Here is a 24,599-nt window from a genome sequence, read left to right as displayed (position 1 = left end):
CAGTGATTCATTCATTTGGCAAATCTTCATTCTGCTAACATTTTATCATGAAATTACTAAGAATAAGATCAAGAGATAAAGTTATCTTGGGGGAGATGGTGCAGAGAAAAGAGAACAGAGAAAAAAATTTATGTGTTTCAAAAATTTGTCTGCACCTGACTCTGTTTCCTGAATAGAAAAGTTAACAAATGTGATTCATTGTGGTGTTATTTCATTTGTTTTTAATTAAAGGAGGCCCACTCTATATTTATTGTATAAACATAGCCCTGATGGACTAACTGTAAAATTATTGTCTTACTCAGGTCCCTGGAGTATAATACAATGACAAATATCTGAAATTCACCCCCCATCTAAGCAATGTGATCTCTGTCCCGTCACCCACAATTTTCAGCCAGTTCTCAGAAAAGCTATTTAAAAGAAAATCTGAAGTATACATAATAATGGTAATGAAAATAAACATTAAGCAAAGGAAGAAATGATAAACATAATCTTTAGACCACATAACTTCTTTGGATGTCAGCTATTTCAGGAACTGAAATGATGCATTTATCATATTCTCATCTGTTCAATATATAATTATTTTAACTATTATATGTATTGTTTGTAACCCATCATCTTGCAATAACAGCTTGCATGGATCACTGCATAATTTAAAAATATAGTGGCTTTTCTTGCCAATATTTGACTTCCACCTTTAAATCTGCTGACTTTATATCTTTGCCATGAACTCTGCGTAAACTATTTTTATTTCCTAAGGATTTATCTTAGAATGTGCACCTGCCTTTTTTTTTCATAAACTAGTTTCCTTTGGCACTGGCTTGTGTGATGGCATGTTTTCCAAAATAGAATGAATTGGCTTCTGTACTTGCAAATCAGCTAAATGGGCAGGAATACAAATATGAGACCCAGGGGGTGTGAAATGGGTGGGAATAAGGCACTTGTCTAATTATCTAGATTATGTGATCAATTTAATCTGGAAATCAAATCATTCTGTCTTGAATTCCTTATATTACTTTGGTCACATTAATCAAATTTTGTCTTTGTTGGGTATATACTTATTATAGCTAATCAATATGCTCTTTGTCTATGAAGACAAAAATGTAGATTCCACATGGGTTGAGTTCACATCTTTCCCTAGTTAGCCTGATTGGGTGGGATATTTTATTATGTAAGCATTTATTTATTTAGTCACTAAGTTTATTGAGGACTTGAAATGTGGCTAGTATAAATTGAAGACTATAAGTTTAAAATGTAAACTGAATTTAAAAGACTTATAAAAAAAGTAAAATAGTAATTTTTATATTGATTACATGTTGAGGTAATAATATTTTTGATATATTGGGTTAGATAAAATGCATTATTAAAATTAATTGTACTTGTTTATTTTAAGTTTTTAATGTAGTTACTAGAAAATCTATGTGACTCACATAATATTTCTACTGGACAGTGCTGCTCTAGAGCAAATCTTGCATTTGTGCATAGAAGCTGTGACTTAGATGTTCATCACAGCATTATTTGGATGTGTAAAAGAAAAGCAGGCAGCCAAAATATCCATTCATGGGGAAATGGATAAGTACCCTGAAGTATATTTAGTGCATGAGTTGTTCCTCTGCTTGGATCCTTTACTCTCTTAATATTTACATGTCCTGCTCCCTCTTTTCTTTTAGGACTTTACTCAAGTTTCACATTTTTTGTGAAGTATTTTCTAACTACCCTATATAATACAGTAATGCCCATTTCTGTCTTCATGGACTCCTCCTGCACAATTTACCTCTCCTGAGCTTTGCTTTTCTGATAATCCTTGTCATCATCTGAAGTACAATATTGCCTTTTATATATGTCTGATTCCCCCACTAGAGTATCAGTTTCATGAGAGCAAGGGCTTTGTTTTGCTTACCATTGCATTCTTGGTGTCTAGAATAGTGGCTGCAACATATTGAGTATTTAGGAGATATTTGCTGAATGAATTAATGATGGAATACTGGATTTCAACAAAAATAAATGATCTGGATAAATAATAAATATGCATCAACTTAGATATATTCCAAAACTTAAGTAAGATTGACTGGAAAAGAAAATTGCTGAATGAAATATATATGCACACAAATATATGTAGGCACACACACACAAAAATTATATATATATATATAGAAACATGTACACACCCACACATCCCCATATCTCTCTATATGTGTGTGTATATGCATACCTGCATATATATGTATATGCATACACATATATGTATATGAATGTGTGTATACATGCACATATATTTCTGTGCACACATACATATATGTATACATATGCACATATGTATCTATAAAACGGCATCCATTTAAATAAATTAAACACATGTGTGCATGTGTACATATTCACATGTACACACCTACATAACAGACTGTAGTATAGAAAGCAAATTCTTCAATCAACCTTGCAGAGCCAGGACATTAGTAACTGAATGGAAGGAAGATGATAACTGACATGAGTCTTTGAATGCTATCTCATAAATAAAAATGTTATTTAGAATCATATAAACTAAGGAGAACTTGGCAGACTTCCCATTTTATGCTGACGTCCCCTTTCAACATTTCTGACAGGTGATTTTTCACCTAGCCACTGACTGAATATTTCAGGGCCAGGTATCTTAGCACCTTAGTTATAAATGAGACAATGCATATAATTGGTTAAAATTGTAAACTTTGAACATTTAAGAACGGATGCCATTTCTTTGTCCAGAGTTGTACAGGGAACTGAAGCAAGGACCTGAAGAATTCTCTCTTCCTTTAGGTCTAAATGTCCTAAATATGAGAGAATGCTGGGATGAATGGGTTTCACGTACACAGTGCAAGCTAGGAGTCAGAATGCAGGTAATTTTCAATAGGTGTGGAATGAAAAATACAAATGGAAATTTTTCTGAAAAGTGGAAATTTGACTGAGTTTGCTGCCAGACCCAATGTCATCTAATTAATCCAAGGGACAGCCTGTCCTGGCAATCAAAATCAAATGGTATGCATAAAGGGAAGTGTCACTGGAGCCACAGTAGGATAAAATCATGTCAAAGCTTATGTTTCTCTAGGGACTTTTTTTTTCACCTGGATCCCATTTAAAAAAAAAACAAAAACAAAATCTTCTCAATACTGTCATACTAAGTAAAAGTCCAAATAAATATCAAAGCAAATATAGGTGCCTCAGTGGAGAATTTTAACTTTTACTCTTTGATTTTTAAAAGCTTGAATTTGAATATTTTGTTTATGTATTCAGATTTCTAATCTTCATTCCATCAAAATAAATCAATAAATTACATTTTCATAACCAAACAGTGGCAGAAAGCTGTCCATATTTTATATAGTTCTCAGTGATATACCATATAATTTGGCATTGGTAAATAATGTTTCACTCTTATGTAGGAAATTTATTTTGGACCAGATCAATTAGGAACTATTTACATGGTTTAAAATCAAGTATCAGCTCAGTGAAATTTAATAAGAGTTTGCTAGATTTTATCTTCCTGGGGTCAGTTCAACAAGCATCTTTTAAATGCCTGCCATGTACTGCACAGCGACATGAGGACACATAGATAAATTGACTTTGTCCTTGTCCAGGGGAAAGATCTTACAGTGTCTGAATGAAGCATGTGAAATGCTAACATAGAGATATACAGGAGCTATGAAGTCCAGTGGAGAATCCATCCCCAAATAAAGGTTAGAGAGAGGCTTACTGGACTAGGAGAATTAACTCTGAGAGAGAGAGTTAGCCACATGAAAAATGAGAGGCAGTGCTTTTCAGACTGAAAGGAGTATGGCAAAAGTGGTGTTGTGAGGTCAGTTTTGTCAGGAAAAGAGAAACTCACCTGTCTTTACTGTATGAGAAAAGCATGGTGAATGCAGGAAACTATAAGCAAGTTTGTGTTTCTAGAGGGTAGAATATCTACTATGCACTCTTGTACATCACTTTCCTTATATGGTGACAACAGTTGTAGAAGCACTGACAGCCAAGATATGGAGCCTAGTTAGAGGCTATTTTAATGATCCAGGGAAGAAATGATGAGGGCAGTGGGCAAGGAAGTTTACTAAAGAATATTTAGGATAGAAAGTCTGATGGGAATTAAGGCGATGAGTGTGCTGAGTTGGATGAATAATTTTAGACAAACGTAGAGGTCTGGTTTGAGTGATATGTCCTATCTTACTGTGATGTGTCAAGTCAGGTGCCCAGATGATGGATATCAGGATACTAGAGTGGGTAGTTAGACACTCCCAAGTTTCCTGTACATATGTACAAAGGAAGTTCCCTCAGAGACTGTTCTAGATCAAGGATTTATACAAAGGGTCACATGTATGGTAGAGGTGGTTGCTGAAGAGATTTCTCTGGACAGAGCTGTTGCCTCTCTGTGAGTTCACACCCCTCTGCCTTTAGGATACTGTATTCTAATTCCATTCTTGATGAATGGAGCTTCCAGGGGGCCAGTTGGAGAAATCTGAAATAGGTTAGCTACAGTTGGAGATGCAGAAGACCAATGGCTGACTCAAACATGAGAAAGTGGAAGTGGACTATGGTGTGACTCCCAAGTGACAAAAGAAGTCTACATAGAGTTGACCAGTTGAAATGATGGGCCAAGCAGAAGTCTGCTGCATTGCAATTAGAGGTATTCCCTGAATTACCAAGGAAGGAATGAGTAGGTATTTCCTGTGGACCAGATTTGTATCCATGGTACCTGGGTGGGATAGTCTTGGTTTATAGTCAATAGGACTGTCTAGAAGGGTGAGGAGACTTCAGCAGAAAGAGCAAGACATATACTACTGGATTTCAAGGGGCTGAGAACTCTCCATACCCTTCCATCTGAAACAGGGATCCACTGGTCTGAGCCAAAGGAACATCAGAAGAGCCTGCCCAGTAGGAACTCTAAGCTTTAAAAATCTACCAGGCTTACGGGGGCACCAGCTTAATGTAGGAATTTCCTGCTACGCTTAGAGAGTACTGAGCAGTCCAGCCAATCAAGAAGTGTCCTAACACAGGGGTCCTTAACCCCCAGGCAGCAGACAGGTCCGTGGCCTGTTGGGAACCGGGCCACACAGCAGGAGGTGAGCGGAAGGTGAGTGATCGAAGCTTCATCTGCCACTCCCCATCACTTCCCATCACTGGCATTACTGCCTGAGTCAAACCCCCCCCCCGCCACCATCCGTGGAAAAATTGTCTTCCAAACCAGTCCCTGGTGCCAAAAAGGTTGGGGACCATTGTCCTAACACTTTTTGAGCCTGGTAGGAGGTCCAGCAGCTAAGTGTGTGGTGAGGAAGTCAGCAAGGAAAGAAAAAAGAGGAGAGCCCACCATCCCTCCATTTCCCTAGAGTCTTCCAGCAGAGATCAGGGAGAGGAGAAATATGATGTTATATTAAGTTGCGCTTTTGATTAATGTCTAGATAGTCTAATTCATAAGTTGAAGTTCAACTTGAAGAACCTCTAGGACTGCCATTACCTTAGTAAACAAAAAATCATAGTCTCTATGCAATTTTCACTAAATAATTTTAACTGAGCAGTAGGAACAAAATAAACTGAGTTTGTTGTCCCACTAGTTGTGTTTGTTTGATATACCGGTTACATCATCATTCATTGACATTGAGCCTATAGTAGTGATAATAATTTTAATAGATAAAACTGATGGGTTCTATTCGGGAATTTGTTGAGATGTAGGTGGCAGCAGGACATCAAGATGGATTTTTCCAACAGGGAAGTAACTGAATGAATTTAGACCTAAATTCATTTTGGTCTAAATTTTGGAGAGAAATTAGGGCTAATTCAAGAAACATTTGTTTATTTCTCTAGAACATTTTTTCCCTTTTAGCTCTTTTGAGTGATGATTACTTCTGAACCAAGATGTCCACAATTCCTCAATAATCATTGTGAGTTTTCCTGTTTCAATCAAACTTACACATAGCTACCAATATAAACTGTCTAAAATATCATTTTGTTTCTGCCTGAAGAACAGTGACTTCTTTATCAATCATCAATAAAATTAGAAATTCTCAGCAGAGTTTCTTAGGTGGAAACCAATTGTTTTTCCATATTTATGTAAACTAATTTCTCGCCACTTCCACGTGGGACCACTGCATCTGAGCCCATCAGAACTCCTTATGTTTCATTTATATTTTTGCTGGTCACCATACTGGAACATGCTTTCAACAAAATTCTGACTTAAATACTCAGTTCAGAGGCTTTTTTTTTTTCATTTCATTGAAGTATAGTTGACTTACAATGTTGTGTTAATTTCTGTTGTACAGCAAAGTGATTCAGTTATACACATATATATATATATATATTATTTTCATATTATTTTCCATTATGGTTTATCACAGGATATTGAATATAGTTCCCTGTTGCTATACAGTAGGACCTTGTTGCTTATCCATCCCTTATGTAATAGTTTGCATCTGCTAATCCCAAACTTCTGATCCTTCACTATCCCACTCTTCTTCCCCTTGGCAACCACAAGTCTGTTCTCTGTAGTTGTCAGTCTGTTTCTCTTTCATAGATATGTTTATTTGTGTCATATTTTAGATTCCACATATAAGTGATATCATACAATATTTGTCTTTGTCTTTCTGACTTACTTAGTATGATAACCTCTAGATCCATCCAAGTTGCTGAAAATGGCATTATTTCATTCTTTTATATGGCTGAGTAATATTCCATTGTGTGTGTATAACATGAGTTTCAAGGAGACCAGTTGAGATTGCAAACAAATCTTTTTGTGGGAATAACAGATACATGGTTTAAATCAGTTTTAATATAGGGTCTGTAACCCAGAAAATAGTTAAGAACCACTGATTTAACCTAAAATCTGATTCATTTTGCCGTACCCACCATTCACTGCTCTTCTCAGCACCTGTGATTGAGACTCTCTTCTTCCCAGATGCTTTGACATGTTTGCTCCTTTGCCAGCTATTCCCATTGATTTCCCCACGGCCAGCTGGAACTTACTCTGGGTCCAGAGTAACTCTGGCCACAAACAGGAAGTGTTTCAGCTTCTTCACCCCACATTCAGCTATCATTTCCCAGACTGACCTGAGATGTGGTTTGTCAAGGTTTTCTATTACCTCAGCATGGTTGATTGTTACCTAATGTCTTTGGGTCCCTCCTGAACAGTCGTGTGTGCTTGATGATTGAAAGCTCCCTCCATCCCTGGCATCACTACATTTGGCCGCTTGTATGACTGTCTCCATTGAACTACTGATTTTTCACTGCCAGGTCCTGTCCTTCTTTTTATAAGCACCGCTACTTCACCTTAGCCTCAATAATAACAGTGACACTGCCAAATAACAACAGCAAGAATGCAATGCTTACATATGCTAGGCAGTACACTTAAAGTTTTATACATGTTGCCACATTTCTTCCTGACCACCACCTTATATGATATCCATTTTAACAAGGACCTTCCATTTAATGGTAGCTACCCTTTCCTGAGCAATCACTGTAAGCCAGACATTTTGCTAGGCTGTACATATATTAAATGTAATCCTTACAGACATGTGAATTAGGTATATTATCCCCAAATTATAGAAGAGGGAACTGAGAAAAAAAAAGGCTAAATGACTAGGTTTACCCAGAGAGCAAACTGATTAAATCTCAGGGTCTACACTCTCAGTTCACAGTTAAATAGGCTGGTCTATTCCTAAGACCCCTGCCTTACTCTCCCACTAGAACCTAAGACCCTTGCCTTACTCTCCCACTAGAACCTAGGACCCCAGTAGATGAGTCTAACCCAGGCCCTGGTTTCTGCCTTATTGGATTGTGTCTGAATATGATATTCATATACAGGGAGTTTGAGCTATAATACTTGCTCATAGATTGTATATGTTCTTCAGTTCCTTTGCTGTTCACTCACTCACTTATCCATTCATCTACCTGTTTGGCATCTATTTATCGGGTGCTCATTCTACATTCAGCATTGTGCAAGGACTAGGGAATCGAGACAAGAAAAGCACAGCTTGGAGACAGACATGCAATCAAATACCATTGTCTAACAACAGACGTAATAAAGGAGAGGAGCCTGAATTTGTGAGTCAGGGCCAGTAGACGGGGGCTAGTGCTTGAATTGGGTCATAAAGGATGACCCAGAGGAGGCACTTCAATCAGAGGCAAGAGAATTTGGAAGGAACATATGACAAGTTCAGGGAGCCACAATAGGTTCAGCAAGTGCTGGGATTGAGACAGGAGATGAGAGAGATGGCACAGGAGGTCAGGAACCAGATCACTAGGGGCCTTGCATATCCTGCTGAAGAGTGTGGGTTCAAATGAAAGTTTCATATGAAGCCTGCTATTCCTCCACTATGTAGAATTTATATTAGTAGACAGTAGAAACCACATCTTATAATTTTGGGACAATATCCTCTAGAGCATCAAGTTAATATTACTTATATAATGGGGTCCCAGTAATGCTTGTTGAATGGGAATTTATAATTTATTAATATGTATTTGCTTAGCAAATGCACAGAGAGATAACACTATAACACACCTTATCATGTTTGAAATATTCTTTAATTCTTTCTCTCTGGTCAGCCTAAAAACACTGAAACGTAGATAGCCTGAGAGATTTCTCTGAAAGGCTTACTGATTCTAAATGGTGTGTGGAATTATAAGGGGTTAGTGTACACGCAAATACCTCTCTGCTCGGGAAGTTTACCTCCTGTGACAAATTTGATCTTCACCCCATAAATTCAATCTGCTGACTTGCTTCTTTACATTATTTCTGATTATAATTTTGGAAATCATTTAGAAAATGATAGTTACTAAAAGAAAGGACCAGGGGAAGTTTTAGGACCAAGTGCTTTATTTCATGTTTCTTAATAAAACCTGATAGCTGCAAAGTTTTGTTGTATTAGGTATTCACTGAAAGAAATATCTGCATTTTCTCACTTCTGCATGTTTTAGTTTGTCTCAGAATTCCCTCAGTGCCAGTCTTTCAACAGGCTGGGGCATTACTCCTGGTTAACCCGCTTTCCCATTTTCTCTGCAGATGCCTACACCCTGCCAAAGGCAGTATAAGGCATCATGACTCAGGAGATAAAAGAAAAGATGAACACAAAGTTTCTAATGCATTTCCCCTTCTACCCCCAGCTGTGGAGCCTGAGAATGGGGAATTTGTTCTTTGGAGTAACTGAATGTAAAATGCTTTCTTGCTTTCAATGTGGTCCCTCATCTTAGAGCTCATTATTTCTTTAAACATATCTAAAGATCACTTGGTAATTTCACCTTCTTATGCAACTTAAGTACAAGAAAAAAGGTGCTTAGAGTGTTCCAGAGTGTTTGATCCCAAGCTTTCATGTTGTCTCATGCCTCTTCTTGCACTGGTATGAGATAAAGGGAAGCCAGCTGTTTTCTTGTTAAAGATCAAGGTGATCAGGCTGGCGATTCAGGACATAACTATGATCGCTGCAGGGAGAAGAGAGGCTGTGTGATGTTTTCCTATTAGGCACAGTATGTCAGATGTATGTAGCTGTCAGAATGGGTCATTTTATGCCTATTTGTGATTTCTCTGTTGTTGTTTCTGTTGCTAGTTTTAAATTCCTGTCATCATCCTCAGTAGAACTGAACAAGGGCTGTTATGAGTGGTCCATTCCAACGGTAAGAGAATAGCTAATGTTTCAGATTCTTACTATGTTGCTGTACTGTTCTTCACGAGTATTAACTTTACTCTTTATCCTCACAATAATGCTGTGAGATAGAAGATGTTATTCCCATTTTACAGGTGAGAAAACTGAGACACAAGGAGTTTAAGTAACTTCCCCAGGTTACATTGCTCATAAGTGTTAGTGGAGCTGGAATTTAAACCCAAATAACCATGCCAGGAATAGAATGATGTAAGAGAGGGACCCAGGACACACAATTTAAGGAAGCACTCTCTCTCAGTCTCTTGGAAGTGCAGGGTTCAAGCTTGAAAGTAAGTGCCTCCTTAAATTGTGTGCCCAAGACACTTTGCTATTAACCGTACTTCAATCCCAGCCTTGTAAATAACCTTGGTTTGGAGCCTGGGTAGTATTAACCTTCATACTGCCTGTCTCTCTGGTCCTGACCCTTACGGATCAGAGTCAGCCTTCAATGAGGAAGTAGATTGAAGAGCCTGAAGAGGGGTCTGTATGTGCTGAAGAGACTAGCAGAGGTAAAGACCTAAGTAGGTATCTTTCTTTAGATTTCCCCCTTGCTCTTGGCTGGGCATTCTTCTCTTGCACTATGTTCCTTGCCACTCTTCTCTTTTATGGCTTTGCCTCACCCCATCCTACTCCACTACAGAAAGGAATAAAGATACCCTTCACTTGAGAGGTAAATCTCTGCATCCCATAGAGAAAACATTAGAACAGCATCACAGCATATGGTGTATCCTCAGTCAGGCCCGGCTGCCCCCAAGTACCTTATTTCATCTCGTCAAGTCCAGGCACACTCTGAAATGTGTGTTGGGGTCAAAGATAATCCAAGAATACGTGTCTATACGGCATCTCAGGATCTTAGAACAGGGTCTGGTGAAGGGAAGTCAACTTGCCTTAGAGAAAAGGAATGGGTGCCCAAGATTTCAGGGCTATTGCCCTGAAATAGCAGTGAGAATTATTTCCTTTCCCAAACGCTGTACTCTTGAAAATCCTTTACTACATGTGGTAGGTTTTGAAAGGTACCAGATTTTCCAGCTAGCTGACAAATGGTGAAATAATCAGTATATCATTAGAACAAAGAGGTCCTTCTGTTCAGTCCTGTAGAACCCAAGACTGAGGAAACCACTGGGACTAGAGGCACTAGAGGCTGACAACATGGGAATTATCTCTGGTACTCTTCAGAGATGGACCAACCTACCTCTTGACTCAACAGGCCATAGAATAAGCACCTGTGAGCTATTTTGAACATGTGTGGAGGGCCAGCAGCAGCTGGGGTTATAGTTGAAATGAAAGATGGTGAATGTTGTGATCTGGTAGCTTTTTAAAGCTTCTCAGCATCACACTGGAAAGTTCCTGACAGTTCTTCTAGATAAACTTTTAACAGTGAATTCCCAGCAGACTGGTTGATGATGCCTTCTCATCTCTTATAGACATCATGCCAACAGAGCCAAATGGGAAGGACCTCACCACATGGACAAGTCCAGCAGCATTAAGCCAAAGGAAGAACTGAACTGTGGACAAGTATCACTTGCCTCTTTGATCAGGTTCATAAATCTGGGTCCAAGGCGCCATGGCTTGTGTCGATGGCACTGCAGGGAGCTGACAGTCAGCTGGGAAGCCCGGTGGGAGGCAATGGCCACCATGTACACAGCATCATACATCAGAGCCGCTTCAGTCTGTGGAGGAAGACACACATCACATCTTCAATTCCACCTTTGTTTAGCTTCCTTTACCTGCGTAATCACTCTGCCTGCTTCCTTATCTTCTATTTTTCTGATCTCAGCAGCCATTTATTCTCCAGCTGAACACCTGTCATTCTCCAATAGCTATTTTTCTCTAAAATAATACCTTATATGCCAGAGAAAATTGTAGTCATGGCTCTGCTTTGTTTTAAGTTCTTAAAAAGAAAAAAAGAAACGGAACTTGGATCAGCCACAAAAGACTTGACTCAGGGAACAAATATTTTTGGAGTGTCTTATGGTAAGCCCAGTGTTAAGATCAACTACATTGAGGTAGAGGTTCAATATTTCAATATTGGATTCTGTTCCTCAGTATTTACCTATCTATCAGTCTATTTACTTGTTTATATTTGGTAGAAAGAAAGTGCTGTGAGTAAAATTAACATGTGATTTTCAGGTAAGAATACTCATGTTAGGACACTTGCATTTACCAGAGTCAAGAAGGTTGTAGGCATAGAGTGAAATTCAACGGCAGATTTGAAGAGACCTGAAGAACAGACATGTGGAACTTCCTCAGAAAATATGTACTCTTGTTAGCACTTACTTTCCTGATAGAGATGATAAGTAGTCATTCCTTTGGGGAGCTGGACATATTCTTCAACTCCTCATGAAATTTCTCTCATTTGCAAAATTTCACATAATGCTCTCAGCATTTTATAAAATATACTGCCCTGTGTTTTTCTTTAAGAATAAAATCTTATAATACCTTCATATTTTACATGAGGATTTTCATAGCAACTTCAAATATATTAGCTCATTTGAAATTCTCAACAACCCCGCAAAATAAGCAGAATAGATGGATTAAACTATTTATTATGTAGGAAATTGACCTCCAGACAGTATATTGATTTGTGTAAGGTCATACCTATAGCCAGTAATTGGGTAGTTAAACCAAGAATCTAGGTCTTATAATGAAGACTATCATGTGGTTTTCCGAAAACAGTTGATTTATTCAACATATATTTATTCATCATTTATTGAACGTGTCTTGATGGAGGTAGAAAGAGAAAATAAGGGGAACTACATCTGGCATTCTATTAATCTTTGAGTCCAGAGAATATCTCTACTTTGAATACTTATTATCCTGTGCAATATCTATCACTGCATTTGCCATATAGTATATTTATAGTTATTGTTTTTACATCTCTTTCTTGATAAAAGTGCTCAACTTCATTTATTAGTGGCTAGTACAGTTCTTGGCACATAAAAGTTGTTTAATAAATGTTTGCTGAAGGAATTAATGTTATTTCATGCTTAAAATAAAATACACTTTTGTGAGAACTGTATAATCCCAAGGTTTTATGATGTATTTCTAAGATTAATTGCTTCACTCATACTTAATATGAGTGATATATAGAAGTTGTGATGGTGATAATTGTTAAAGCTTAAAAATATTCTGATCATTTCAGTTCAACACTGATATAATCCATTTTATAGATCAGAAAACTGAAGTTCAGGGAAATTAAGTGACTAGTTTAAGGCTAATCTATTGACAGAATGAGACTGTTAAAAATGTAATCTATCATAATAGCTGGCATTTATTGAGCACTCATATGTCAGGTGTTATTTCAAATATTTTGCAAACGTTTAATCTTCACCATAACTTCTACTCTTTTATGGATGAAGAATTGACAAGGTTAAATGTTGCCCCCAAACTAGTGGTGGGAAAGCCAAGATTCAAATGCAGGAAGTTGGTGTTAGAGTTTATGCTCTCAACCACAAAGCTGAACTGCTTCTAAACCAGCTATTTGTCTGGTGATTTAATGATTATAATAATAATTCAACAATGGTCAATATCCATTGATGATTAACTACATGCCAGGCAGTATAAGCATTTTACATGTTATCTCCTTCAATTACTGAAGTTAAACGTTTGACGTAGGTATTGTCCCCATTTTACAGACAGAGAAATTGAGGCTTGGAGATATAGGAAACAACTTTAATAACTTGCCTAAAGTTATGTAGCCAGTAAAGCAAGGAATGAAGATTCCATCTCAAGATGAAAGTTTAGATTTCAGAGCTCATGCCCTTAACCACCATGCTATGGGGACCTGGACATTTTTAGCAGTGCAATATGCCTTTTTGAAACACTTTTGTATATATATTCACTAACTGGCTGATTGATTTGATAGAGAAGTGTGAGGAGAGGAATTCCAGTGATCTAACTTTTTCATAAACTTAACGTAGAGACTAGGATTTTAACTTTCTTTGTCAAGGATGTCTCTACACTGGGCCAGGTAATAACACGGTTCAAAACTATAGGCCTGATCAGTGCTTTCCAAATTCAAGGAAGAAATCCATTTATTCTTAAACTATGCTTCCCCTTGTCATAAAATGTTTTCTTAAATTGAGGAGATATTTAAGTATTTTATAGCACAAATGAACTACCACTGAATTTCCTCCCCCTTTCAGTTTTATGCTGGAGACCTGCTTACCAAACAGCAACTCTCAAGTCATTTTAGGTAAATGTAAAAAAAAAAAAAAAAAAAAACTGGCTTGTGTTTCAAATATGTTTGTGTTCACATTTTATTTGCATCTAAAGCCTGGAAGAGACCACAGTTCTCAACGCCTGTAAGATAATCGTTTTGCAATAACATGTATCACGAAACAAGCATATTGAAAGTGGGCTTCTTGCCAATGCACAATGTTTTGGTTATTACAATGATGTGCAATAAATGATTAACTCAGAGGGCTCAGGATGCTCAATCTCTGCACATTCTGAAGAAAGGACTAGCCTTTGACTGGCTTCTGGGATATTACCTCCTTAGAATATCCTGCCTGATCAGAGTATCTTTGTATCTCTGGGATCTTGGGTAATACAAATAGTTTATGCTAACAGTTTGATTTATGGTGAATGTCTGTTTTTGTTCACTTGGGGCTCTGGACCATGCCATATCAGTTTGACCTCTGGAGTGGCTGGAGACCAACTAAAGTCAGCTGTGTAGGTGCTCTATGCCTATGTGACTGACGCCCCCATAAAATCCCTGGACACCAAGGCTCAGATGCGCTTCCCTGTTAACAACACTTCATAATGTTTTCACACATCTTTGCTGTGAGAATAAAGCACTGTCAATGCAACTGTCGTGGAAGAGGACCACTAGAAGCTCATGCATGATTTCTTCTGAACTTGGTCCCTTGTGACTTTTTCCTTTGCTGATTTTAATTTGTATCCTTTTACTGTAATAAACTGTAACTGTGAGTATAACACCTTTTCTGATTTCTGTGAGTCCTCCTAGCAAATCATCAAATCTGAATGTGGCCTTGGAGACCCCAATACAAAACAATGAGATGCTATGTCACCTTAAGGATGAGGACTAAAAACATGATATGGCCCTATGGAGTCTCCACATTTTTCTGCCTGCCTGGTATGTAACTGTTGTTGGAGAAAGCTAGAGGAGATAGGGAGACCTAGTCTTTGGAAAGCAAATGAGCAAAAAGTATAGATTTCCTATTTTCTCTCCAAATTTAGAAACATTCTCACTAACCTGATATGGATACACAAGTCAGTTCTCTAGGAGGGAAATACTTTCAAATAATACCTCATCCCCCTCCTTTCCTGAATTTCCTTTCTTCATGGTGTTAACAGTTTCCTCTATTACAATGCAAATATCTCACCCACAGCACAGAGCTAACAGAAATTTGCCACTTAATATGAATTAGATGGTTTCCCTCTTTTCTGAGACATGCCTCTTGAAGTGATGAGGATTCTGATAAGGGTGGGAGGACTAGTGTTTTGCCTACATGAGCCCTGCTAGGGAGAAAAAGCTGGTGGGGGTGGATGCTTCTGAGGGAACAAAAGTGCTAGGAGAGGTGGTGAGCACTCAGGAAGTAGGGGAGAGCAACTCAAGAGAGAGCTAGTGTTTAGAAACAGGTTGTGGAAGGTAGCAAAGATATCACCATGTACTCACAGTCTAGAAGTTCAGTAATTAGGACTGCAGCTCCAACATGTCCAGTGAGGACTGGCCCAGAAATTGGCATATTTTGAGCCTCAATGAGTATTTGCCAACTTTTGAGAGAGACAGGAATAGGGGAAAGAGGACTATATGTGGAGTTGGAAAACAGACCTGGGTGATGCTACTGGTCATACAAGGTCACACATGTCCCAGGGAATAAGCCACCTTGGGCTATACGTGCAAAGTGAGGAATGTGTCTCTTGTAAATCAATGGATTTTGCCTTCAATAAGACAGAATAAGAATTCTGCCTCTGTATTTCAGAATGTATTTTGTTCTTCTTTGATTGACTAAAAATTGGCAAAACAGCAGGTATCATCAAGTAAACTCAATTCTATGTCCTAAAGGCTTTATATATGTTACCTGATTTAATTTGTAAAGTAACACTGTAAAGTATTATTATAGAGATTTACAGATGAGCTAGGAGGTTCAGAAAGGCTAAATAATTTAGGTTATTTAGTTATTCAGGGATATAGCAAAGACTAAAAATTAGGTTTTCCTTATCTGGAAAGATCTTGCTTTTTCTACTGAATCTCACTGCCTATTGTCTTCCATCACAAGGGTAACAGTGAACACTCAGGGTAGACACTCAAAGTGGTCTTCTCTGTGGATCATTATAGGAAAGGCTTAGATGTAAGATAAGGGTACTGACTTAACTACTCATTGTGAATGCATTTGAAGAACTGGGAAGGCAGATGACATTGATGTTTTTCTGTTCCCATGACTCAGCAATATTGAATCATACACAATTTTAGGTTCAAAATCAGAGAATAATCCATCTGAGAATGGGCCACTCCATTACTCTAGTATATCCTCAAAAGCCAACAGATCAAATTCGCCCAAATGCTGAGAGAAATTTAAACAAAGAGAAAAGGAATGAAGTAGATTTTACAAAATCACTCTAAACTTCAAGAAAGTTAATTAACATTTTGGTTGATAAAACACTGTTTTTAATATCTCAAGATATTTTCAAATAATGAATTTCACTATTTTTGAACTCTATTGACTAAGTAACAGTTTTCTTAACTCAATTTTATCCTGTTTCTTAAAGTCAATATCTTTATTCTAATTAAGTTTATGTTTCTTAAATCTGAAGTCAAATTTTTTTGGACTTAGACATGGCCTACTTCTTCTTATTTTCAGATTTGGACGTGTTTTGACATAATAATATTCTTTGAGGATATTTTTAGTGTATGACGTTCTAAGAAATTCTTAATAGTTAAAACTTTGAAGAGGAAAATAGATAAGCAGGTAGAAAGTAAAAATATATAGGTTAGAAAAATTCCTATATTATATATTCATATGCGCATCTGTGTATGTATGCGGCACACAGAAAAATATAACTATAAAGGGCTACAGGGAAATTCACTTTGGAGAATGGTGGGATAATGCATGTTATTTAGGAGAAAGAAATTCTATTATAGTAGGGTATTACTTAAATATTAATAGTGGTTAGTTTATGGCTAATTTTTGAAATAATATTACTTTAGAATATTCTCTCTCTTTACTAATCATGTCCACTTCTCATTTATAGAAGCTGTCTTTGGACTTTTGCAGTATTATTTCAGGCCTACATGAATATTTTTCATTTAATATCTTGAGTCTTAGTAGACCTCAATTCATATTTATACAGTACATTTATTCCTTCATTTAATACATATTTATTGAAGATCTGCTTTGTGCCAGCCCTTTCCTAGTGCTGGGAATAGAGCAGAACATGAAAAGACAAAATCTCCATCTTCATGGAGTTTATGTTGTTATAGGGAATGACAACGAACAAATATAAATATGACTTATTGTCATAAGGGCTACAGAGAAAGGTAAAGCAGGTTAGGGGAGGGGGAATAACAGGAAGGGGACTACTATATTAAGTAGCAGGTTCATAGAAGGCCTCTCCGGTGAGGTAGCATTTGAGCAAACCTGAATAGGGGAAGGTTTTAGGCCCTGGAAGCAACAAATCCTGGAGATTCAAGAATGAATGGAATGCTGGACCTGAGATATATAGGTCCAGTGGAATTGAAACCAAAGAACTGTTTAACTTTAAGGTAGAGAAGAAAGAGATTGAGTACAGAGGCAATTTGAGAACGAAGACCTGTTAGCACTGGGCCTGGGCTTGGGGACTTGGAGTGTTCTCTCTTGACTTAATGATCAGTCCGTTGGATGCCCTTATATTGTCCTTTAAACTTTCTGTGACTCTGTTTCTATATCCCCAAATTAGCCGCCTCTACTAGAACCCAAAAGGAAACAGTGAACTGCAAAATGGACTCTTTGGATAAATAAAGGTCAACACTAAGCTTCACAGGATCAATTTCAAGGCTCTATCTGCATAACGATGGGATCCGACTACTAGTGGGTAACTGAGTGCTACCACTTTTTTTGACTAATAATGTCATGCCCTAACATAGCTACTGTACCCAATTTTAGAGCAACCTGGTGAGCCACTGTCTTCTGTCCTAATAAATCCCCATTTCCTTTTTATAGTTTATTATAATAACAATAACAGCAATAATCACAGAGACCCCTCTGGTTAGATTAAAAGACAATGACAAACTCTAGACCGAATGGGATCTCTCATCCACTGGGACTTGGCTCTGCCATGCTTCCTGTTCACAGGATCGCTGGGCCTGATTGGGTGAGAATGGAATGTCTCTATCTCCCTCATTCAGTGGTTTGCCTCATCTCAGTCAATATGTACAAACTGTTGTGTCAGCTCAGCATAACTGAAGGCAACAGACACTTCTTTGCTACGTTAAGCCATACTTGTGATGAATATTTAATGTTTGTCGCGAATCCACAATCTGTGTTAATATAGCTCTCATCCTGGGATAGAGACCTTGTTTGGGAGGTGGGTTGGGGTATGGGCAGAAGATTTTGAATCATATCTGAACACACTGGAATTATAAATCCAGCAGGAAAAAACAACAACAACAACAACAAAATAGCACCTCTTTCTCTCTCTCTCGCTTGCTGCCTCTCCCTCCTTTTCTCTCTCTTTCTTTAGCGTTTCTTCTTCCTTTTCAGAAGTCTAGTATTTCCCTGGATATTCTTTACTTATTCTTATTCAAAGCAATGTTTCAAATCATCCTAAGACTCATTTGTATCAAAATGCTTTCTATCATTATCTTTCAGATCTCTTTGTGTATTTTGAGTTATTTCAGGTTTAAAAAACAGAGACCTTGAACATGGGAGCCTCCAGAACCACTTCATTCATTCATTTATTCTTTTTTTGTCATTTGTACCTCATTTAAAAAAGGTAGAAAAAGAAGAGAAATCCCAAGTTTATTTCTCTGTGCGATGATACCTTTCAGTTATCAGTAAATTGCATCTTAAAAGCAATAGCGTTTCTCCCGATGATGGGAACAGAGAATTAAATACTATGCCAATTTAAAATGCTATTACCTGCCCACATTCCCAGTATCTTTTCCTTTGGATGACACTGTTCTGGCACAGAAATCTTTTTTTTTTTTTCCCTGCAATTTTCTTCCATCACACGGGGAGCTTCATTAGAGAATAAAGCAAGGGTAGGCACATTTGACAACAAGAGACAAATGATGTTAGTGAGAAGCTCTCTGATGAGGCAGTTTGCAATTTATCTGTTCAGCAGAGTACCTGTCTCTCCTTAGGAGGCAAGCTTGGCATCTGCTTTGAGAGTGACATATGGCTGGTATAAAGCACTGTCAGTGTCTGCAAAGGTGTACCTCCTTGTGCCCAGGACGGGAAGAATGTGAACACACCAACTCTATGGAAATCCAGAGTTTTCCACATGTGCTTCTGCTTGCTGAGATGTAGCAGAAGCGAGGAAGGTAAGCTGGTTCTGCAGAACCTTTATAGGCAGCTTGCTCCTCCTCTTTTCCTTCCTCCTTCCCAAGGTCACATTCCCAGGGGCAACCCTCTCCCCACTTACCCTTGCTTTTGTTTATGCTTTGTCTCCATTTGGCTGACAGTGGTGGCTACTCCTGTTAACTTTTTTATCTGAAGCCATTACTCTCAGGAAGCTGAAGATAGCAGTTTTTGATAGTAGCCATGCACAGGCTTTCAAAATAGTAAGTTCCCTACATATGAACCTTCAAGTTGCGAACTTTCAAAGATGCAAACGTGTGATTCATCAATGTCGGGCGTGAGTGAAATTGCAGTTTGCCCTCCATCTCCTGTTGCTGACGACCCTTCAGCTCTACCATCTCCCACTTCCTCTCCCTCCTCCAGTCAGTAGCTCTTCTTGCCTGTTCACTCAGTGCCAGCCCCTGGATGCCAGCTGTTGGACTGTACTACTGTACTTTTCAAGGTACTGTACTGTAAGATTAAAAATGTTTCCTTTATTTTTTGTATTTGTTTGTTTTCTATGTATTATTTCTGTGAAAAGTATTATAAATCTATTATAGTATAGTATTATATAGCCTATCGTGTTAGCTGGGTACCAAGGCAAACTTTGTTGGACTTACGAACTAATTGGACTTACGAACGTGCTCTTGGAATGGAACTCGTTCATATGTAGGGGACTTACTGTACATAAAATGTTTTCTCCTCTTCTCATACAAGTCAAGGCACAGTTTATAACACTTTTTCCTCTCACTATGAAAAACATATGAGATTCTTCTTTTTTTTGGCAGAACGCGGGCCTCTCACTGTTGTGGCCTCTCCCAAGGCGGAACACAGGCTCCGGACGCGCAGGCTAAGCAGCCATGGCTCACGGACCTAGCCGCTCCGCGGCATGTGGGATCTTCCTGGACCAGGGCATGAACCCGCGTCCCCTGCATCAGCAGGCGGACTCTCAACCACTGTGCCACCAGGGAAGCCCAAGCATATGAGATTCTTAACCTAACCCCTAAGGAAGTCAAACATCATCTCAAATGATTTTATTTTAAAACTACTTACTGTCATCATGCCATCCAAAAGGCCAGTCTCAGGCCTGGGTGGGGCCTGCAGTCTCTCCATGGACCACTTCTCAATGATGGATGACACGTGAGGATTGTCAACATTAAGCAGCCGAAACCCGGTCATATTTACACCACTGTACCTATAGAGTTCCAGATCTAAAGCAAATAAGTCCTGTGCAGTATTAAAAATGATAAAAGTAGAAAGAGTTAACATTTTCTGTGCTCTTTAGGCAAAAGAGAACTAATGATTGCAGAAGCAACAAATGTTTAAAACAAGAATGGCAGCCATCATCACACTGGTTCGATAAGAGAACATTTCCTCTTGTTTTTCACTTGCATGCTGCCTGACAAACTCTAAGTAATCAGTTTTCATTTTCATACTTTTTTTTTTTGCAATACTGTTAAAGTTGGTATAAACCAAGAACAAGAATTTAGCTGCCAATAATTAGTATGCCCTTGGGAACAGGATGTGACATTCTGAGAAGCTATAGAATTCTGTTCCTAGGATATAGTCTTTGGAGAGTTGAAAGGGATCTTTGTGTCCATTTGATTCATTGCTTTTATTTTCTAGATGAGGAAACTGCGGTTCTGAGTCGTGATGTGACTGGCCTGAGAATGATCCACTTGTCAGTGGCAGTACCACCCTTCTCCCTCATAACTTGCTGCCCCAGGCTGCCTTGAATCTTGAAAAGGAGGTGAAGTTTGGAACTTACATATATATTTGATGGAAAGATAACTCTCAGAAAAAAAAATACCATTCCTTTGCTCACTGAAAATAACCTATGATGTCCCATATAATGAGAGCATAAAGAATGCTCTAAGTCCTGAGAAATATTAAAAATGATAAAAGTAGAAAGAGTTAACATTTACACAAACTCAGAATAAGAACCAAAATGTTCTCTTCAGAGAATAAACTGGAGCCTATGGTTGTGTTGATGTGAGTATCTTAACAGTAGCATTTGTTCCCTTTTAGATAATGTTGCAGGGAAAAAACTTGAACCCACCCTAGTATTGTCCATTACAGGTGAAGCTGAGTGTAAACCAGTTTATGTTGGCTCATATTTAAAATAGACTTAAGTGATATTTTCAACTTTTTCCTGTAAAGAAATGTTAGACACTAAAACATATCATTAAAATATCTCACATTTATGAATAAACCAAACTTTCAAAGTAGCATTTAATAGTTAATAAAAGAAAGAAATCTTCCATAAAAATTGCTTACCAATGTAACTGCTTTATGAAAGAACAATACAAAACAGTACATTATTTGTGATGATAGTGGTTACTAAAGAGAAGTAGCTTCAGAAACACTCCATGATTTATATGTGCAGAAGATGCATATAGATTTTTCTTTTGAATAACTCTTTTCTACATCACTAGTTCTTCCCAAGATAACTTTGGATTAGACTGTAGAACCATAAGAATGCCTCTCTGAACTCGCTCATGTAAGAAAAAGTATATTGCCTTTTAAATTTTTCTATTTATTTCCCTTGCACTAACTAATTTTTCTTTAAGTTTCATTAATACTCATGAGCAAGTGTGGTACGAATATAAAAGCAAAGCATGGCAGAATGCAGATAAAACCAAAAGGAATTGCTTAAAGAAACAAATTTAAAGAATAAGACCCAAGGAAGAATGATTCCTTGAGCCCACTCAATGAATAGAAGGAAAGTTACTCAAGATACAGGGGGTTCAGACAGAAACTTCCAGGATGCATATTGAATCCCTTATTAATTCAACAGTACAAAAATATAATGTGCTAAAATGGATACATTAAGCATGTGCAAAATTAGCTTGGTTTTCAAATTGTTTCTATGCAATAAACAATATGGAAAATTTGAGGCCTAATTTTCAACATCCCCTTGTTAGTGGAGGATGAGGAAAGCAAGAGTGTGAGGGCAACTGCTTTGTCCTTCCATTGAAGACTAACCTTCTTAGGTTTCTTTGTTTATCTTTTTCTCAAATTTCAATGAAGCCAACTCAACTGGTGTGTACACCAGGGAAGGATAGGAAGTTCTAAGGCAGATGACAATCTCACCTTGAGTAAAACCTACGTGTTCATGGTGATGGGGAAAGGACCATATTTGTGATCAGAGTAAGATACTTTCCAGTTCTCAGGGTCTCCCTCAACTGTTCTGACAGAGGACCTCATCAGGATGTCAATGGAGGGAAGACCACGGAAACTTTAGTTCAGGAATTTCTGCCCTGCATCCCACTCCCTAGATCCAAGCTCAGGAGCAGTGATAATTTTGACAACTGCCCCAAAGCATTTGCCTCATGGCATCCTCTGCAGCCCTTCATGCTCTTAGAGATACTTGAATTAGGAGAGGAATTTACTACTTCTAGAAGTATGTTTATGGTAGCTGCCTGATCCTTGTTCCAAATTCTTTGATTTCCCTAACGTACTAGCCTGCCTTGCCAGTTTTATTTGGTAAAATGATACTCTTACTGAATCTCCCAAAATCTGGGTAGATTTTAGTCGACACACTTTTATAGGTTAGAAATGGAGGTTGGCCCTGTGTTTTCTTCTCACGTAAAAGAGTGGAGTGTGTGTGTGTTGGGAGGGGTGTATTGTGTGTGTGTGTGTGTGTGTGTGTGTGTGTGTGGTGAGAGCTATCACATCATTTTGATTTGTTAACTGCCTAAATCATTCTCCTTGATCTGGTAATCTGTCAAAATTTAAAGTTGTATAGTTCCTTTTGAATTTCTCCATCTTAGAGCCATGATTTTTCTTACGATGAAAAATGTTCAATGTGGAAAGCATCTCTCAAGCTCTTTATCTTGATGGTCTTCAAAACACCTGACAGGTGAACCTTGGCTAACCCAGCTATCCACTGGCCACAGGTGGGGAAATCACATCAGATCAAAAAATGCCAAGATACACTTTGGTGTGCCATCTAATGTATATAGAAAATGTAGATGATTCTTCTTTATTAATAGTTTGTACTTTGGCAGTTTCTATTTAACGAAAGCTTGATTTTAATTCCTTTCTGGGTGCACTTGCATTGATGCTAGTTAAGAAAGGAAAAAGAAAGAAAGAAAGAAAGGAAGGAAGGAAGAGGGAAGGAAGGAAGGAAGGAAAGAAAGAAGAAAGAAAGAAAGAAAGAAACAAAGAAACAAACAGAAAGAAAGGGAAAGAAAGAATGAAAAAAAGAAAGGAAGGAAGGAAGACACCTGCTGTTCAGCCTTTCTGGATTTAGAGGGTTCTTAGGAAAGTAAAATAAATCTCCATGACAATAACTTGCCTTGACACTGGTGGGGCTGATTTAAAAATAACTGAAGATTTTTTTTTTATATATATAGTGTGGAATACATTTCCACCAGATATGCTTACCAGGGTTGTGAAAAAATAATGATAGTACTCAGTCATCATGCCCATGAACAGGATCTGCAAAAGAGAAATAAGAGAAGAATCAGAAACAGAATTATAATAAGAAAGAGATAATTCATAGGTTGACTGCAATAGCTTGGAGCCATAGAACAGGAAGGGGCTTTGGAAATCCATAGACTCAGTAGATCAGAAACCTGAGACAAACCAATGACTGATGTGGAGCTAGGATCCAGGCCACTGACCTCCATCCAATGCACTTTCAGTATGCTATGTTTGACCTTCATGGAATTAATTGGTCTGACGATCAAATTTAAAAATAGTTTATGCTCAACAAATTTTATATCTGGAGTTGTACATAATGGCACAGAGTTTTGCCTTTCCTACTCCCGGGGTTTCTGAGTAATCCCATGCTTATATATATATTTTATTGATCTCCTTAGCTTTAGTACTTATCATAATGCCTCAGAGTAAAACTCATTAAATGTTGAATTGACAATACTGATATGTAGATATATTTAAATGAGGATTTATAAATATGTATATCTCTGAAACCCTTCTCTCTACCCCTTTCCCATCTTATCCCACAGAGTGAGTAGGGGAAAAGAGGATTGTTTATAGATAGAAGGATGGGGACTATTTTTATACCTAGTCTCACTGCCTCTTAATTCTGAGTCTGTTACCTAACTGGGATCCTGACAGTTCCAAATATCCTGTGTATATTGTCTTTATTTGGTGGGGAGGGGCCAAAAGGAGGTAGACAGAAAGGACAGGGGTTCTAGGTAGAGGTAGTTTCTTAAAACTGTGATCTTACTTTTGGATTCATGAAAATGGTGTCCACTGAGAAGAAACAGTTGCAAATGCTTTGGAGATAAGATATTGTCATCAATCTTTTAAATCAAGAGTATCACCTTCCTTGGTGCAGGTCACAAAGGACTGTTTGAATGCTGTCTTTTTGGTATTTGCTTAGAAATGAATGGAGAAGACTCAGAAATGAAACTTTCAAGACAGTTTTCCCCACAACCCTGATATATTCTGGATGCAAATGAGAATCCCCATTGGAAGTTTGAAA

At 37.9% G+C, this 24,599-nt stretch overlaps 1 protein-coding gene across 12 annotated transcripts in view; it reads right to left on the bottom strand.

Annotated features, from left to right (window-relative positions):
* GRIK1 (glutamate ionotropic receptor kainate type subunit 1) overlaps nt 1-24,599 on the bottom strand; it is a gene marked incomplete at both ends in the record, with an annotated part of 439,442 nt that overhangs the window by 111,840 nt on the left and 303,003 nt on the right. For all 12 annotated transcript variants that reach the window (XM_081234197.1, XM_081234202.1, XM_081234201.1 and 9 more), the window contains 3 exons: nt 11,168-11,311; nt 20,198-20,371; nt 23,534-23,587. In XM_081234197.1, coding sequence (XP_081090323.1) covers nt 11,168-11,311; nt 20,198-20,371; nt 23,534-23,587 — 372 coding nt within the window. The remainder of the gene's footprint in view (nt 1-11,167; nt 11,312-20,197; nt 20,372-23,533; nt 23,588-24,599) is intronic.

This window comes from Mesoplodon bidens (assembly GCF_964165515.1).
Source record: "Mesoplodon bidens genome assembly, chromosome: 5".
NCBI lineage: Eukaryota > Metazoa > Chordata > Mammalia > Artiodactyla > Ziphiidae > Mesoplodon > Mesoplodon bidens.
Note: the sequence above shows the minus strand (reverse complement) of the source record. Positions and strands in the feature narration are given on the sequence as shown.